The following is a 17398-nucleotide window of genomic DNA, read 5'->3' as shown; positions in this document are numbered from 1 at the left end:
TTTTTTTACAGCGGAGCTGTTATACGCTAGGTTTTGGCGGTCTGTGTGCGCATGCAAGAAAGATGGCGGCCAGCCCACAGCTAAAAGAGCTCAAGCTTAAAGCGTATCGCCAGGTATGTATGCCCCAATTGCGTTTAATCGTGAGAAGTGTCAATACGCATTGCGATAGAAAAAAAGAATATCGTAGTAAAGAAAGTAAAACCGGAATAGGCACTTGAAACATATGGGTAACAGCGCAAACAGACGACCACAAGAAGGGAGAAACTGTACACACAAGCAATACACACAATATGTTTCAAGATGAACCAACTTGGCCCAAAAAGAAGTACGGAATAGACACTTTTTAGTATGGATTGCGGTTTGACTGACGCCACGGGCTCTGCTATAGGCAAATCACGTTAATCTTATCTCAGTTTCCTTCCACCCGTGCAATGGGTGGGCGGCTTGCGGTGAGGACTGCGAACGAACAGCGCACCTACGAAGAAAAAAATTAAATCATGGGGTTTAACGTGTCAAAACCACTTTCTGATTATGAAGCACGACTTAGTATAGGACTCCGGAAATTTCGACCACCAGGGGTTCTTTAACGTGCACCTAAATCCAAGTACACGGGTGTTTTCGCCCCCATCGAAATGCGGCCACCGTGGCGGGGATCCGATCCCGCGACCTCGTGCCAAGCATCCCAACACCATAGCCACTGAGCAACCTCGGCGGGTACCTACGATGAACGCCACCGTCACGAACAGATGCGGGAATGTGCGCGGCGACGGCGGGCGCGTCACGTGATAACGGACGAAGATCGCGCCGCAGACGGCAAATCGCGTGCACCTCTTGGCTGGATCACCGCTGCTGACTCCACGCCCATCGTAATTGTGGGTGACTTCAACGTGGACGTGTCTCTCGGCCGGACGGAAAGTAGTTCGTGTCGTCTCTCTCGGAACGGTTCGCGGCATTCAATGTTACACGAACATCAGTGTGCCCACGACGCGTCATCTGTCGTGTATAGACCTCACATTGGCCAAGAACCTCTTCAGTGTCGCCACAGAGCCACTGGCCGTACATATAGTGATCACAAACCGATAGTCACCTTGGTGCCCAAATAATAAAAACAAACAAACAAAAGAAGGTTAAATATTAAAAAGGAAAGCATTGAGTATGCAATATGATAAATCAACAAATACAAAAGTCGTAAAGAAACGAAATTCATGGTGGTATGTGTTTTTTATTTTCACTCAACATATTTATTATGAACATGTTTATCACCATATACAAAGCTTCGCAGGTCAACCACGTTCACATAGTGGAATGGCTCTGAATTTTGCCCCGGCTTTCTGCAGTCTTTTCATTCAACCATGTCTGACTTTTTGGTGAATTAGAACACGTCCTTGCCTACTTTTCGGCCCGTGAGGGCCTTTAGGGTTAACGTGAATAAAATATATATGCGGTTATTTAGGGCACACTTAATTAAGGCAGGAGGGGACGCGGACCACGGAAGGAAGACGCGAAAAAGAGGGTTCACCTCATCAACGTTTGGAACAATTCGTTTTTCTTTTCTTTTTTTCTTCTTTTTCGGAAGGACCGCGGACAGTTTACGCAAGGAAGCATCGCGCATTCTGCTCACATTCCCACGAGAGACACGCGGATCGATCGGCTCGTGGTGACGTCATGGTGACGTATTTGACAGGGAAAGTGCACGCTCAGGCGCAGCGACTGCCGTCAAGGTCTGCCATCAGCAGCTGCAGCATGCAGGGCTGTCGGAGGTCGTATTCCCCAGATGGCGCTTCTTCATTTCATTTCGCTTTTTTAAAGAGATAGGTAGGACATTAGACAAAATAAGAACAAGAACTTGATGATCGCAACGCACCACCACGTTTCAAAGGGGACGCTCATAGCATCCATCCATCCATCGTTTTACCCCTAATAAACGGGGTATTAAATAAGAGGTGGGTGCCTAATTTATACAGATACAATGTTAAATATTCAAAAGCGATACAGGTATAATCATGTTGTAAATTACGCATCTAAGTATTGTGAGATTCAAACAGGCTATACCGCGTGTCCCAGCTAACGTTAGCCAAGCTGTTCAACAAAAAAGAAAAGAGGATATAAAAAAGACGATGCAAGATACAATTATGCAATACACGCTGTTCAGTCGTCAGGAGTTTGACGACCGAGTGCTGTAGGTCTTAAGGTCGTACTTTGTACAGTTCCTTCTTTTTTCTTTAGCAGCTTGGCCAGCGTTCCAAGCGAACAGCTCCAAGCGCTTGCAATAAATATGAGACCAACACGGAACTGTACCTTGCGCTCGCATAGCCCTTTACCTGAAAGAGGGACGATGACGTCACGGAAGTGAGAGTCACTCGTCCGTGATTTCTACCCAGCGCGACATAGCACATGCATGCGAAGGGAAGAGGTCACTAGGTGTTTATCTCACGGACAATGCATATTTGCTGCGCTTATCGCTGTCTCTCGACTCTTTCGCGTGCTGCTGGGTGTCCCCCATCGTGGGCTGATATCCGCGCGCCGACAAATCTTTTATTTTGGCGCCGAACAATTGAAGGAATCTACTATAGATATATTTACTTCGCTCTGATGGAAGTGTGCAATAATATTTTGTTCGTTCTTCTTTTGTTCATCCTTTCCTTCCGTATTGTGCTTTACGTTTTCATGGCTTGTTTTCATTTTTGCTGTGTGTATTATTGTTGCTTTTTCGGGTATGTACAGCGTTATTAATGATTATATCGCACCCCACCTTGTGTAATACCCTCCCCATGAGGGCCTTTAGGGGTAACATGAATAAAATATATGTGCGGTTATATAGGGGCGGGCTTAGGGCTAGAGGGGACGTGGACCACGCGAGGAAGATGCGAAAAAGAGGGTTTGCCTCTTTTTACCGCCAAGCTAGTTGTGTTCCGTTTTTTACATAGCCACATTTCTAAAACCCTAAAATTTGTGTAATTGCCTTCCTTGATTTTAAGAGTATAATGTCCGGTGCTTGCCGCTAACAACTGTATAACGTTTTTCTTCAATCGATGTATTCCCTCTTATGCTAGCTTCTGCGACTTCCATGTATATTGTCCCACTCGCACTAATGCTCTTATGTAAAGGAGCTTGTGAGTTATTGGAATAATAAAACAAAGAAAGACCGTGGACATTTGTTAAGGAAGTGTCGCGCATTCCGCTCACATTTCCGCGAGAGACGCGCGGATTGATCGACTCGTGGTGACGTATTTGACACGGAATGTAGACCCTCAGGCGCATCAAGTGCCGTCAAGGTCTGCCATCAGGCTGACCCCGTCTGTAGCATGGCTGGCATATCGCCCCCACCGTGCCACTCACGTACACGACAGAACTGTTCGTTGCTGCGCTGTCTTAAAAAAAAAAAAAAATAACGCCGACGCAATAAGCAAAGTCTAACCGTATCTTTAGATCTTCCTTTTTTTTAAATTCTGCGTTCGGACTGATAAACTCTGGATCGGGTAACCGAAGCGAGCTGTTTGCTCGCGCCCAGAGATCATTCTTTCAGCTTATCTTATCTGAGACGTCGTGGTACACCGTCGAGCTGCTGCCGTTGTCGTCGGCCCCGAAATAACGGGGGCTTCTATCTTTCTTTCACAAGGCCAAGTAAGGCGCTGTAGTTTCATACGCCGTATAAGTAAACGGAACTCGTCCTCGCGAAGTGCACGTCTGGTTGACTCGCGAATGCGCCTGCGTCGGTGCTTCCGTGATTTTTTTTTCGCCGGTACTGACAGAAAAAAAAAACGTTCACTCAGTTCGTCGGCGACACCCGGAGACAGCTCGTCCCTGACAGCGGCTGACAATATTCAAGGTAAGCGAGGCCGTACGCCATAGCCATATCACCTTATTTGATAGCTCAAATAGACAATAGACAAAAAAAGAAAGAGCAAGCAGGCTCGGTAGTCCAGAGTCAGTGATTGCGCTAAGCAGCTCCATTGAGACCTACCCTTTCTCATGACCTATATATAGGCAACCCCAGTCATGCAAAACTGAAGGAATGTTTGCGCCATCAGCGCAGCACGATTAACGTTCTTTTGTACGCCGCGCTGCGCTGTCGTCACTTTGCAAACCCGCAAGCGAACAAATTCGATCGTTCTAAGCGTTATTCTAGTGTTCGAGACGTCGGGCGTGACGTTACAAGCAAGCAGCCTTGGCGTTACGAAGAACCGTGACATTGCAGAGGTACCATAGTACCTAGCTCGTATAAAGAACGACACACGAAAAGGAAGAGCTGTCCTGCAAAGGAAACCCAATACCGATTTCTCAGGAGGAAAGCTTCACGGGTGAAAAAAATTCGTCCAGTTTCAAGGCGTAAAACACATCAGCAGATCACTAGGGTTGAGGATTGGGCGAGTAGATACTGCATTCTAAAACTGGTACAGCGCAACGTAGAAAGGAAGAAAAAAGGCGAGCAGGCCAGATAAACGAACAGAGCGCTGTTCGTTTATCTGGCCGGCTCGGCTTGTTTCTTCCTTTCTATGTTGCGCTGTACCAGTTTTAGACATCAGCAGAGCGCCGCGGCTACGCCGACTTTCGCCGATAACAAATTCCATTCCAATTATGGCCATATAGGAAAGAAAGAAAAGTTCAGAAGCTCTGTCCCGGGGTGGCACTTAAAAATTAAATTATTAGGTTTTACGTTCCAAAACCACTTTCTGATTATGAGGCACGCCGTAGTGGGGGACTGCGGAAATTTGCACCACCTGGGGTTCTTTAACGTCGGGGAGACACTCTTGAACCTTGCAAACATGGTCTCTGCGGTCGGATATGCATGTAATGACGTGGAACACGCAGGTATGACGAGCCCTTAGTTCCATTGTGGTTATTATTATCTGAATAAAAAAAGGCTATAAAAGACGATTTTTGTACCGTTTGCTTATGGTGGGGGGGGCATCCTAATGTAGTTTTCTTTTTTTTTTTAAAAAGCAAACCTGGAGGGGGGAGGGATGTCGCTCGGGGGGTGGGGTCACTCTACCACCTGAGCTAATGAGGCTAGAATATGGCAGAACGAGGGCGAGTTAACTGACAACTGGAAGCGCAGAGACACTGTATGGCTAGTGGGCGTGTTCGGAACGCTCTTGCCAGCAGCTGAAGGCAGAACGCTGTCCTATAAGAGCCAGCGAATATTCGAAGCTTTCGAATAGCGAATCGAATAGTGCCGTACTCGATTCGGTCTTCGAACCGAATGATCACTATTCGTAAATGAGAACATTTTTCGAATACTTCTTTCGAATATTTCAGAACATCAACTGCGCCCAAGTAGTCGTAAAGTTGGAGCAGAAGTGCGGTTGTGAAACAGGGGGTGCACATCGCGTGCCCTCTGAGTTACACTGTGTGATGCCGCCGCATCCGGGTATCTTGAGTCGGTGTGTCTCCTCTGACCATGCTTTCAAGAGAAAACGAGTCCCGCGGCGTACTTCCTCATCCTCTGTTCCTGCCCTAATCAAACAAATCACGATTTCTACCTGTCATTCAGTGTCAGCCGAAGGCGTTTAGCCAGAAACGCCGCACTCAAAACCGAAATTGGGTAAGAAAAAAATATTAAAGCTATCAGCAACCTTTTTCTACTTCAGCCATTTTAATCTATCTATCTATCTATCTATCTATCTATCTATCTATCTATCTATCTATCTATCTATCTATCTATCTATCTATCTATCTATCTATCTATCTATCTATCTATCTATCTATCTATCTATCTAATCTGACACCGGCCAAGTGGCCTGTGAGCGAGTGAGTAAGTGAGATAAGAAACTTTATTGCAGGTCCGGCGAGGACGCGAACTCGTCGCGCACCCGTCTAGTCCCACGTCGAGACCGGTAGGTCTAGCCCACTGGCCCGAGTGGAATTCTTGCTTGAGCCAGTAGGCATACGTTCGTGGCAGGTGATGCCGTCATAATCGCTCCATCTTCGGCATTCCAGATTCTTGATCCTAATCTCGTCATGCGTTCGTCGTCGCGCCTTATACCTCCACCCAGTGGCCGACGTTATCTAATAGCTCGGTCCTCTAAGTATTCGCTCTAGGTCGCGAAGCCCTTGTCGTTTCTTCGTCACCACTCCTCCTTTGTCACCCCACTCTCGTCACGCCATTGTCGTCACCCCATCGTCGTCATAGAGTGATCGTGCATTCGTTGTCACACCGACGTCGTGGTGCCGTCGTGGTCGTTCAGTGCTTGTCATTTCCACTTCGCGGTCTGACTTTTGTAATCCCGTCGTCGTCGCGCATCCTACCCACACCCAGAGGCCCAAGCTGTCGTCACCAGTGGACTATTGTCGTCATTCTAACTTCGACATCAGACTCTCGCCATGCCTTCGTTGCCACACCGTCGTCCAGTCGTCGTCACACAGTGGTTTTACCATCGTCATCACTTCAGTGACGTCATCCCATTGCCGTTACGCGGCCGTCGTCATATCGCCTTCGTCGTTCCCATGACGTAAATATTTCGTCATCACTTTATTGTAATCGTACTATCATCATTCAATCGTGATTATGACGCCGTTGTCATGCCATCATCGTCAGACAGTCGATTTAGTGCACCCGTTTGTCAGACCATCGTGATCGTGCCGTCGTCGTCGTGCCAGCCTCGTCATCCGACTCTCGTCGTGCCGTAGTCGCCACGCCATCATCGTCATCCAGGTTTCATGATACAGTCGTCGTCGTCGTCACCTCATTATCATCACTCACTCGTCGTCCCCCAAGTGTCATCATACCGTTGTCACGTTATCGTCTTCGATTCGCCGTCGTCGTGCATTCTTCGTCATACAGTCGTTATGCCGTTGCGGTCGCTGCATCGACGTCATTCTAACGTCGACACCGTCGATGCCATGGTCGTCGCGCCGTCGTTTTACTCTCGCCATCGCATTGTCATCGTGCCGTCTACGTCACGCCGCCTTCGCCATTCCGTCGACGTCATTCCTTCTCTGTCATTCTAGCGCAATGACGCTGTCGTCGTTCAGTCTGGGTTACGCCGTTGTTGTCAGGCCATCGCCGTCTTTGCGTCGCCGTCAGACGGGCGCTTTTGTGCGTCCGTTGTCCTATACCGTCGTCCGTCGGGCCGTCGTGTTTATACCGTCGTCGCCACTCCAGCTTCTCCACCCGGTTGTGGTCGTCTCGCTGTCCTCATGTCGTTGTCGTCGCGCTCTCGTTATAACATCGTCATCATATAGGTATCGACACCTCGTCGACGTCATCCCGTCGTCGTTCACTATAGCATCGTCATCATATAGGTATCGGCACCTCGTCGACGTCGTGGCGTAGTCGTTCAGAATCAGAATCAGAATTTAGTATTAGATGTTGGGTCACCTTACAAGTATTTAGTATGCAGAAGGAGGTCCCATAGTCAAAGACTGCATCGGCACCTCCTGTACAAAACAGTTACTGTAGTTAACGTCTCAAAGCAACAGTAGCATACAATAAGGAAGTATACAAGCAGCAAAAGAAGAACGGTTACAGAACAAAAATACAAAATTGATTACAGATAATACCAAGGTTTGGCATATGTCATGATAGCAGGAATAACTGTGCGGGAACAAAACACCAACAGTTTATTTACAACAACGAAAGAAAAAAAAGAAAAAGAAAAAAGCGAACACAGGCCGAATACAGTAATCCTTGTCGTTAATCGTTATACCGCCTTTGTCGTTCCACCGACGTCATTCATGAGTCATCGTCATTCATTCGACGTCATGCAGTGGTTATCGTGCCGCGACGCTCGTGGGCGGTCTTGGCAAGCGAGCGCCATAGCAAAGATGGGACGTCATTGAAGCGTATCGCATATACAGCCGAAGCAACGGAGGTCCCCGAATGACCACTCAGCGTGTTAAATAAGCGTAACCACCGGAATGCGGTGGTTCGCCACATTGATCGAATGTTAAACGCAATTACCATCGACAGTCACCGTGAGATGAGTTCTGCCGTAAATTTTTTTTTATGCGTTGCCTGTAGGCAATACTGGTCCTTTAAGGGTTTTAATTGCTACGGATAACCCGCCGTGGTTTCTCAGTGGCTACGGTGTTGGGCTGCTGAGCACAAGGTCGCGGGATCGAATCCCGGCCACGGCGGCCGCATTTCGATGGGGGCGAAATGCGAAAACACTCGTGTGCTTAAATTTAGGTGCGCGTTAAAGAACCCCAGGTTGTCGAAGTTTCCGGAGTTCCCCACTACAGCGTGTTTCGTAATCAGAAAGTGGTTTTGGCACGTAAAACCCCATATTTTCTTTTTTTTTGCTACGGATGACGCATCGTGTTATGCGAAAACACGGGGGGAACAGCTCAAGAAAACAAACGGGCAGCGAACGCAGACTCGCGAAGCGGCAATATGTGCACAGAGAGATAACACTTTATCGTCAGTATATGCGCTTAACAAGCTGGCTACCTTAGTCCAGGCCACTTGTGTCAACGTACTTGAGGGTGGGTATTATTCAAACGTTCTCATGCACGTCGCGAACAGCACTTGAAAAATGATGTAGACCTACAGAAGATTCCCATAGATAGATCAGTGAAAGTGATGCAATGACCTCTCTGCCTTTCTGTAAATAAATTTTTCTCTCTCTCTCTCTCGTGATGCAATGACAAGGAGAAAGATACTTTATGTTTATTGAATAAATAAAGTGCTCGCTTTTTATCTCTATTTATCAAGTAGACATAAAGTAGGGGTGTAGGGACAGTGGCATTCATGTATCTAATCGGATGCAAATAATTAAGAAAAACAATATCCGAATACCAAACCAAATGTCGCATTTTTTCCTCATATCGAAACAAACCGAAATACAAAGCCTGTGCGGAGTTTGCTTAGTTAGAAAATGAGGCCTGTTTACACTATTATTTACGGTCGGTCGTTTCATACTTGCGTGTAATGCCGCTCGCTAGGGCTCGTCCTGTCAATTTATTTTGTAAATGAGAAACAACTGTTTTCTGTTATTGGCTCTCTGACAGCACGCGTGATCATTCGGAATCGAACTGCAATGACCATATTCGATACGTATTGGAAATCGGCAATATTCGCACACTTCTAATGTCGAATCTGCTGAGATGAATTCCGTCAGATAGACATGGTCCGGATGGGTGATGGCCTGAGTCAGCCAGCTGTTCTGCCGTGGGTGTGAAGGATATGAGTTCGGCGGCGATGATCATTACCATAGCATACGTTTGTGTGTGTTTATGTGTATGTGTGTGTGTGTGTGTGGGGGGGGGGGGTGACAAGGCGAAGGCATCCGCCTTCTACGATGTAGAAGCCTGTTCTCATACTCACTACGTCGCTGCACCATTTACCGCGAAGCGTGGACACTTTGTCGCATTGCCTTCGCCTTCTGCGTTGCTTACACGAACCGTTTTAAACTCGAATACTTTCTTTGCCTGTAGTTGGAGCCACGGTCAAATCAAACTCACGCGCGCAAGGATGCGATGACGTTTCACTGACGTTCTGTCTACGAAAAAAAAAAATGTGTGCCGATCCCGAAGATTGTGAAGTCTAAAAATGTGGTTCCAGTGCGAGTTATGATCCGCAAGGAGAAAGGCGCACGGCGTTTGGTTTACAATTTGAGCTGTTTTCGTGGTGCGTAGCGGTGTAATACTTTGCAGACACGATTGTTAGCGTGAATTGTATATATGCACTGTGCTTGCCAGCTCAAAATGTATCGACATGGTGAGGGCGCCCTTTAGGAATAGCACCTGAGAAATTAACAAAGTTTGCCCACACGTTTGTGTCGTGTTTACCTTTCAGAAATGCTTCGCGCGACATTGATAATCATCGAGGTAGGCTTGAGCTTCAATTTACTTTTGTTACTTTTTGATTGTACAGAGTAAGTTGTCCATCTTGTGCTTGTGGAGAGGAGTTCGAAACCACAATGCACGTCAGAAGCATACACATCTGGGCTGGTTGGTGCAGAAACAGCCCAAAAGAACAAGACGTAAAAAAGGAAGGAAGGAAGAGACACCCACACCTACTAACAACCAAATGTTTAACGTTTATTCTTGTAAGTAAAATATGTAGTATACCGCTCAACCCGAACGAAAAGAAAAAAACAACAGAAAATATGTAACAGGAGTATGCGTGGAAGTTGTGGGACGAAATCACTCCGGTAGGGATATATGTCCAACTGGAAGGCGCGATAGGGTTGGGAGGCTTACACATGCATGCATCGCCACAGTTCTGCGTGTGGAAGGCTTCGGATATCACTCGTGCGTACTCGTCATGGTAATGTTGACGCAATGCTCCACTATTTAAAAAAAAAAGTGGTCAACAGCCACATTCAACGCAATCCAGTGCCCCAGGAGGCTACCTGTTGCTCGCTTACATACTTTGTTTGAGTGTTGGTTCATGCGGGTCATTCACATAACGCCCCCTTTCCTTCCGACATAGAAACGCCTCTTCCGGTGCAGTGAACTGGAGCAATCTGTAGGGTGGTTCTTCCATTTCATCCAATTGGGCGCTCACAATACGCACGCGCGCATGCTCAAAGACAGACAGACAGACAGACAGATGGATGGATGGATGGATGGATGGATGGACAGACGCGCTGGAACATGGCTGTGAATGCCCACTAACGCGCCAGCATTCCGTGCCTTTAAGGGATGTTACAGGGCTTACTCAATGTGTCCGTACTACACTATCTTACGTAATTTACTGAGGATCGGGACGAGGACACACTTTCTGCGAACGCACTGCAACTGCTATCAAGCGATAAACAAAGCTTCGCTACGGCGTCTTTCTTTCTTTTTTTTTTGGTGGGGGGGGGGGGGGGGCAATCGCCACGCACAAGGGCATGTTATAAACTAGACGGTAAGGTGCCTGCCATATCGTTCCATCCCGCGTTTTCTACAAGTGTACGAAAATAACTGATTGACTGATATCTAACGTGCTTGCACCACGTAGGATGCGGCCCGCTGTTCTTCTCGTGGCCGTGTCTCTGTGCTGGCCACCCAGCCTCGGCCTCTACGTCGACAAGTCGACGGGCGCCTACGAAGACATCGTAGTCGCCATCCACCCGTCCGTGGAGCCCGACGAGCGAATCATCGACAACATCAAGGTATATTTATTTTATTTTGTTTAGTGCATACTGCAGACCTCTCGGTCCAAGCGGAGGGGAAATAGAATGCACACAAACAAAAGAGAACAAATTAGTTCAGGATATACGTATACCGATAAAGTTCAGGATATGCATATATACCGCCTCGTCCTTTCTCCAGTACCTCATTGTCGCGTTGTCGTATTGGCGGAATGGCCGCCGGCCGCCGTCGTAGAGACGCCAGTCGATAGAGGCAGCGCGACGAGAACAATGACAATGAGAATTAAGAACGGTTAAGCGCCGGTTTATTCTACCTATAGATGTCCTACCAAAAAAAAAAAGAAAAAAAAAAGAGGAAGGCTGCTAAAGATTACTCCGGAAAAAAGTGTCTGTGGGAGCTGCCAGTGTGATGATTCAGCCGGCGTGAGAATCTGGGAAGGATAATACACATCGACTTGCCTGAAAACTTCGTCCTTTTGGCTTGAAACGGCTTTTTGCTTTGTAAGTTGATCATTTCCAGCAAAATTATTCTCTATAAGTGCGGCAAATCGTAATGGTTACGCATGTGCGCAGAAACATGTGTGTGAGAAATATGTGATATTTTCTTTTGAAATTTAGAAGATTAAAGCTTAATAAATAAGGCAGAAAGGACGTTTCAAGTCACAAGCTCTAATATTAGACAAATGCAGATGCTCTATACCCCCATTGCCATGGTAGCCGAATGATCGCAGCGGCAGAAAACGTTCTCAAGACTTTCTAGGTTTAAGGGCTTGATTCACTTTGAATGCAACTTGCGTTCCACGTATTAATGCATCAGCATTTTTAGGGTGCTTTACGTGCTTTCCGGTGGCTGTGTATGCATCCATATTTGTTTGTTTGTGTGTATCTATGTATGTTTGTATGAAACTGTGTTTACGCCTAGCTGGGTCTCTGGGTAGTCCGTGGTCTAATGGGTAGCGCACCGGGAACAGGGTTGAAAACCACCACTGCCAAGCTGTGTTAACAGGTTTTTGTATTGCCTCCTGCTACCAAGAATACAAAATTCAATTGAATTGAAATTTAAACTTGGATAACTGACTACGTGGCAATGTGTACGCATCAGCCGCTCTTTAACGAACCTCTTTCATGCCGACATGGTTCACTGCAGATGTAAAACTGGTTAGGTACCGCTGTTATATCTATCTATCTATCTATCTATCTATCTATCTATCTATCTATCTATCTATCTATCTATCTATCTATCTATCTATCTATCTATCTATCTATCTATCTATCTATCTATCTATCTATCTATCTATCTATCTATCTATCTATCTATCTATCTATCTATCTATCTATCTATCTATCTATCTATCTATCTATCTATCTGTATATCTATCTATCTATCTATCTATCTATCTATCTATCTATCTATCTGTATATCTATCTATCTATCTATCTATCTATCTATCTATCTATCTATCTATCTATCTATCTATCTATCTATCTATCTATCTATCTATCTATCTATCTATCTATCTATCTATCTGTATATCTATCTATCTATCTATCTATCTATCTATCTATCTATCTATCTATCTATCTATCTATCTATCTATCTATCTATCTATCTGTATATCTGTCTGTCTATCTGTCTGTCTGTCTGTCTGTTCTGTTCTGTTCTGTTCTGTTCTGTTCTGTTCTGTTCTGTCCTGTCCTGTCCTGTCCTGTCCTGTTTCATTACAAAAATACTCATTTTGACTTTATCAATGAATGCCCAGGTGGTCAGCATTTTCCCAACCGGTCAATCTCTGTGATAACCTCGCCTTTTACTGCTCTCTCGAAGGCCCTGTTCCGCTCTGCCTCGACGTTCCTCCACCGGGCCACCCGCGGTCTTGTGCACTTCGGCAGCGTGACCATCGCCGTCCCGGACACGTGGCCCGCTAGGCGGCAAGCGAAGAGCACCGCGGCCAGCCTGTTCCCGATGGCCGACGTGAGGGTGGCCGCGGAGAACCCTCAGTACGGCGACACTCCGTACACGCTGCAGCCCCGAGGGTGCGGTGAGCGCGGAGAGTACGTCCACCTGACGCCGCGCTTCCTGGGAGAGATGAACGACTCCATCGCCGAGGCTTACGGCAGTCCAGGTGAGACCAAAATGATGCCCGAGACGTTTAGCAGATATCGAAACTAAGCGCCGCGCGTCCTCGATGAATGAATAACGCGGAAGAGAGAGAGAGAGAGAGACGGGATGAAGGAAAGGCAAGAGCGTAAATAGACTGTCCAGTTTGCTACCCTACACGCGGGGAGGGGGGAGGTGGAAGTAAAAGAAACAGAGATAAAAGACACGAGTCTTGATCGCACTTTCACATGCACTGAGCCAGTTGCAAGCATATCTAAGGTCGGGCGCTCACGTCCGTCGCCTTCAGGTACAGTAGAAGAAAGAGCTCGAATGGGGCTTTCTGGGCTGAGTTGTGAGGCCAGGCTCCCAAGACCTTTGCTTCTTTAAATGGCTCGTCGTCCACTGGAGAATCTAGCGTTGTTTATCGAAGCGAGAACAGTGGCACACAAGATGACCGATTGTCTCTTCTCACTTGCACTCAGCGCACATCGTTGAGTCTGCCATTGCAATGACATTGTTGTAGTGGTTAGTGAAGTCTATTCCTACCCACACCCGACCCAGAAGCGTTGTGTCACGTCGTGAAATGTTTATCGGCAATCGCAGTTTCAACGATTGGTCGAGGCCGTATAATGGACGGTTAGAGTTATGCGGAGTATGCCAGTAACTCAACGTGATGGTACGCGAGAGATTCCGAAGCTCTCTTGCAGCATCTACTCTCCGTAAAGGTATAGGGAGTGCCGGTGCTTGAGAATCTTACGTAAAGGCGTTGTGATACTTAACCCGAACAATATTTAAGCGCGTTTTGCCTTCTCTAAACGGCGCAATAACAGCGCCTGCGCTTGACAGTTTTATTTTGAGTACTTCCCAGGGTTTTCGCCGTCGTTCTGGCCTGCGCCGTTCGTACCGTCCCCACTTTCTCTATTTATTTACTCCTCTCCTTTTCTAAGACAATCTTGAGCGCCGCGGAAACCTCGAAAATTGCATATTTGAAACAAATAGCACGAAAAAAGAAAGAAAAAAGTGGGAGCTGGTTTCTTTGCAATGTTGATAACCCTAAGGAGAAGCCCACTTAACTCATTCATTTCGTGTTTTGATTCTATTCAAGAGGCATAAAGAACCAGAGACGCTGGTCTGAGTTAGTATGATCTAGACTGCTACACTGAGTAGGAAAAGGAGGAAAGTGTACAAAAAGAAAGTCCTGAAAGATGATGATGATGACAGGAAGAGGGGATGCTTATATATTGTTACAATAAACACGTAATCAATTGGCTTCCCTTGAGTCTTTGTTCTATAATTGTAGTTTATAAGAAATGCGGGCGACTTTATGGCGCATCCTTGATCATCAGCGCGTCCTATAAGGGCCGCCCTTGTATTTCACGGTGGCCGTTAGCTGCAATGGCCATGAACGCAAATACCAAAGAGTGAAAGGGAGAACAGCCCTTGCCGTAGCTCAATCGGTAAAGCATTACGCGTGTAGTGCAGAGGTTGTGGGTTCGGCTCCCATTGTCGGCATATATTGTCCTTGCGCCCATTTTTAATTTCCCTTTACCTTGTCCTTTATATATTTCAAATAAAGACTACGGGCAATTTGCCCCATGCTTTGCTTGGCGTCATGAAATCGACTGGCCTCAGTGACCGATTGCAGGCCGTAAAGCGACGGACAACCGCACGTATTCACACTAATAGTACCTTCTTCCCTCCCTCTCATTTCTTTCTTTTCTTCCCTTAAACCCCTCCCCCATCTAGGCTAGCAGACCGGACGTGCGCCTGGTTGACCTGCCTGCTTTTCCTTCCTTCATTTCCTCCTCCTCCTCCTCGTCCTCCTTGGCGTCATTCGTTGTCAGTTAGCTTCGTGTAGTTGTGTGCAAAGTTTTTCACACACTGAATCTTGCGTTTGCAGCCTACTTGCTGGTGCACGAATGGGCTCACTTCCGGTACGGCGTGTTTGACGAGTACGGCGACCCCGAGAGCTTCCGGTACCCGAGCCTCTACTGCGAGTTCGGCATGGTGAGACGGTTCAGGGAGCCACGCGATTTACCGAGGCTCATTTCGGTTATAGTTCCAGCTGCCATATCTCGGCTTCGGGCAAAGGCGTAATTAATTAATAGGAGGCTTCAACGGCGTGGCGGCCACGACGTCATTCCGGCATTCACGGCACGCAAAAGGTTGACCTTCGAGATTGGTGTTCGATCGTTAGTCGCTGGGAGGTGTTGCGGTGTGGACAGCACGTGTCTATAGCGTTCCCTTAAAGTTAGTACTGAAGATAAATATAATAATTTAGGCTTTAAAAGTAAATCACGCAATTGCGTGAAGTAGCGAAACGGCCATTCTTACTTCGAGAGGTAGCTTGGTGAGGCAGAAGAGACGCTGAAACGAAAGGTGTCGTGGCGCCACCGCCCTGAAGCTTCTGCAGCTGCTCACCGTGAGGTCACAAACCTTGACGGCGTCTGCGCGAGCCTAGTCGAATGTTTGCCCGCGAATAAGAATTACATTACGAAGTCTAAACGTATCAAAAGTTCAAAGCTGGCTAGCTTCCAGAATTTCACCTTCAGCTAAACGCCAAATAAGTATATAGAGATCCGGGACATTACAGCGACGCACTGACCCTGTGGCTTTTGGACCACCGTTCGACTAAGCGAAGCTACGCCTTCATTTTCTCCACTAGTGTTTAATCCCTGTCCACCGGGTACAGTTCTGAAAGAATAGTGCGGCCAGCAGGTTCACGATTTCGTTTTCCAAGGAAGGAAGGAAGGAAATCAACTTTATTCAGGTCCTGCAGGCCACGAGAGCTTTGGGCTCTCATGGAGTGGGCGTCTCCCACGACGGAACCGGGAGGTTGAGTTTCCTGGCGGCGTCGTGGACCTGCTGGACGGCCCAGAGTTGGGGAGCGAGTTCTTCGCTCCGGATTGCCTCTTCAAACTTGCGCTTGTCCTGTTCGTAGTTTACGTGAGCTTGCGAGCACGGCCAGAGTAAATGATAAACGTTAAGGGATGTATTGCAATTGGTGCAATAAGACTTGTCGTAGAGCTCAGGCATGTAATGGTGTAATCTGTTTTGAGTGGGGTATGTGTCTGTTTGTAGCATTCTGAGTGTAACCGCTTGAGCTCGAGTGAGCGTGCGGTGTGGCGTGCTATATTGTCTGCGTTGTAGGTAGTAGTGTTTAGTGACTTCGTTGTATGTAGTGGGCGCGTCCTTATTCTCCGAGTGGTCGGGTGAAGCCGCGCGGTCTGTAAGCGCGCGCGCAGCCTCGTGTGCCGCCTCGTTAAGGTTGGGGACGTCGCCGAGCTTTGGTCCTAAGTGTGCCGGGAACCAGTATATGAAGTGTTTCTTAATCTCTTTCTCTGAAACAATTTTGAGAGCCTGTGCGCAGACCGTGCCCTTCTGGAAAGCTCTGATAGCGGCTATGGAGTCGCTGTAGATATGGGAAAGATTGTCGTCGGTGAGCGCAACAGCGATCGCAACCTGTTCGGCCTGTTCCTTGTAATTACCGTGGCTGCATATCTTGTGGATCCGCGGCCGTCCACAACCGCCACTGCGAAAGCTTTGTTTCCCGTGTATGCCGCCGCGTCCACAAAAGCTGAGCGTTCACGGTTCGCCAAGGCTTGGTTAAGAAGGAATTGTCCTCTCGCTTGTCGTCTGCCCCTGTTGTTTTCGGGGTGTACGTTTCTGGGTATAGGGCGGACCGTGATCCTGGCGCGTATGTCCCGTGGGAGGTCCGCAAAGTCTTTTTCTATGTGTCCTTGTGCAAAGCCTAGCTTCTCTAGGATCGTGCGCCCCGGAGACGTCGTCGAAAGCCTAGCAAGCTGGGCGCGCTGCTGGGCTTCGGCAATTTCTTCCAGGGTGTTGTGCATGCCCAGGTGCCCCAGCTTCTCGTTGCTGGTGCTGGTTGGAATGCCGAGGGCTTGCTTGGTGACCTTTCTGATTTGGGCATTCAGTCTGTCTCTTTCGGATCGTGTCCAATTGAGCATTGCAGCAACGTATGCGAAGTGACAGGTGACGAACGCGTGTATGAGTTTGATGAGATTATGTTCCTTGAGGCCCCTGTGTCTATTGGCAATTCTTCTGATGAGCCCAATAGCGTTGTTGGTTTTGGTGATGAGCTTCTGAACCGTAGAGGCATTGACGTCTTTAGTCTCTACGATCATACCCAGGACTCTGATTTTGTCGACGCACGGTATGGCGTGTCCCGAAGTGGTTCGTACGATAATTTCTTGATTATAGTCGAAGTCTGACGAGTATGGCCTGCGGCCTTTCTGCGTGGGTCTGCGTACGAGCA

The 17398-nt window shown here is 47.5% G+C and overlaps 1 protein-coding gene across 2 annotated transcripts in view; it reads left to right on the top strand.

The window, feature by feature from the left end:
* The first annotated feature begins 3155 nt into the window (after positions 1-3155).
* Positions 3156-17398, top strand: part of LOC126527306 (calcium-activated chloride channel regulator 1-like) — a 69141-nt gene continuing 54898 nt past the window's right edge. Inside the window, exons 1-4 of one of the 2 annotated variants that reach the window (XM_072284455.1) lie at positions 3156-3829; positions 10892-11045; positions 12850-13147; positions 15023-15129. In XM_072284455.1, the coding sequence (XP_072140556.1) occupies positions 10893-11045; positions 12850-13147; positions 15023-15129 (558 nt within the window). In that variant the 5' untranslated portion in view covers positions 3156-3829; position 10892. The remainder of the gene's footprint in view (positions 3830-10891; positions 11046-12849; positions 13148-15022; positions 15130-17398) is intronic. The other variant, XM_050175091.3, reaches the window with a different exon arrangement.

The sequence above is a fragment of the Dermacentor andersoni genome, chromosome 9 (assembly GCF_023375885.2).
Source record: "Dermacentor andersoni chromosome 9, qqDerAnde1_hic_scaffold, whole genome shotgun sequence".
NCBI lineage: Eukaryota > Metazoa > Arthropoda > Arachnida > Ixodida > Ixodidae > Dermacentor > Dermacentor andersoni.
The sequence above is the reverse complement of the archived record's forward strand: the minus strand, read 5'-3'. Positions and strand labels throughout refer to the sequence as shown.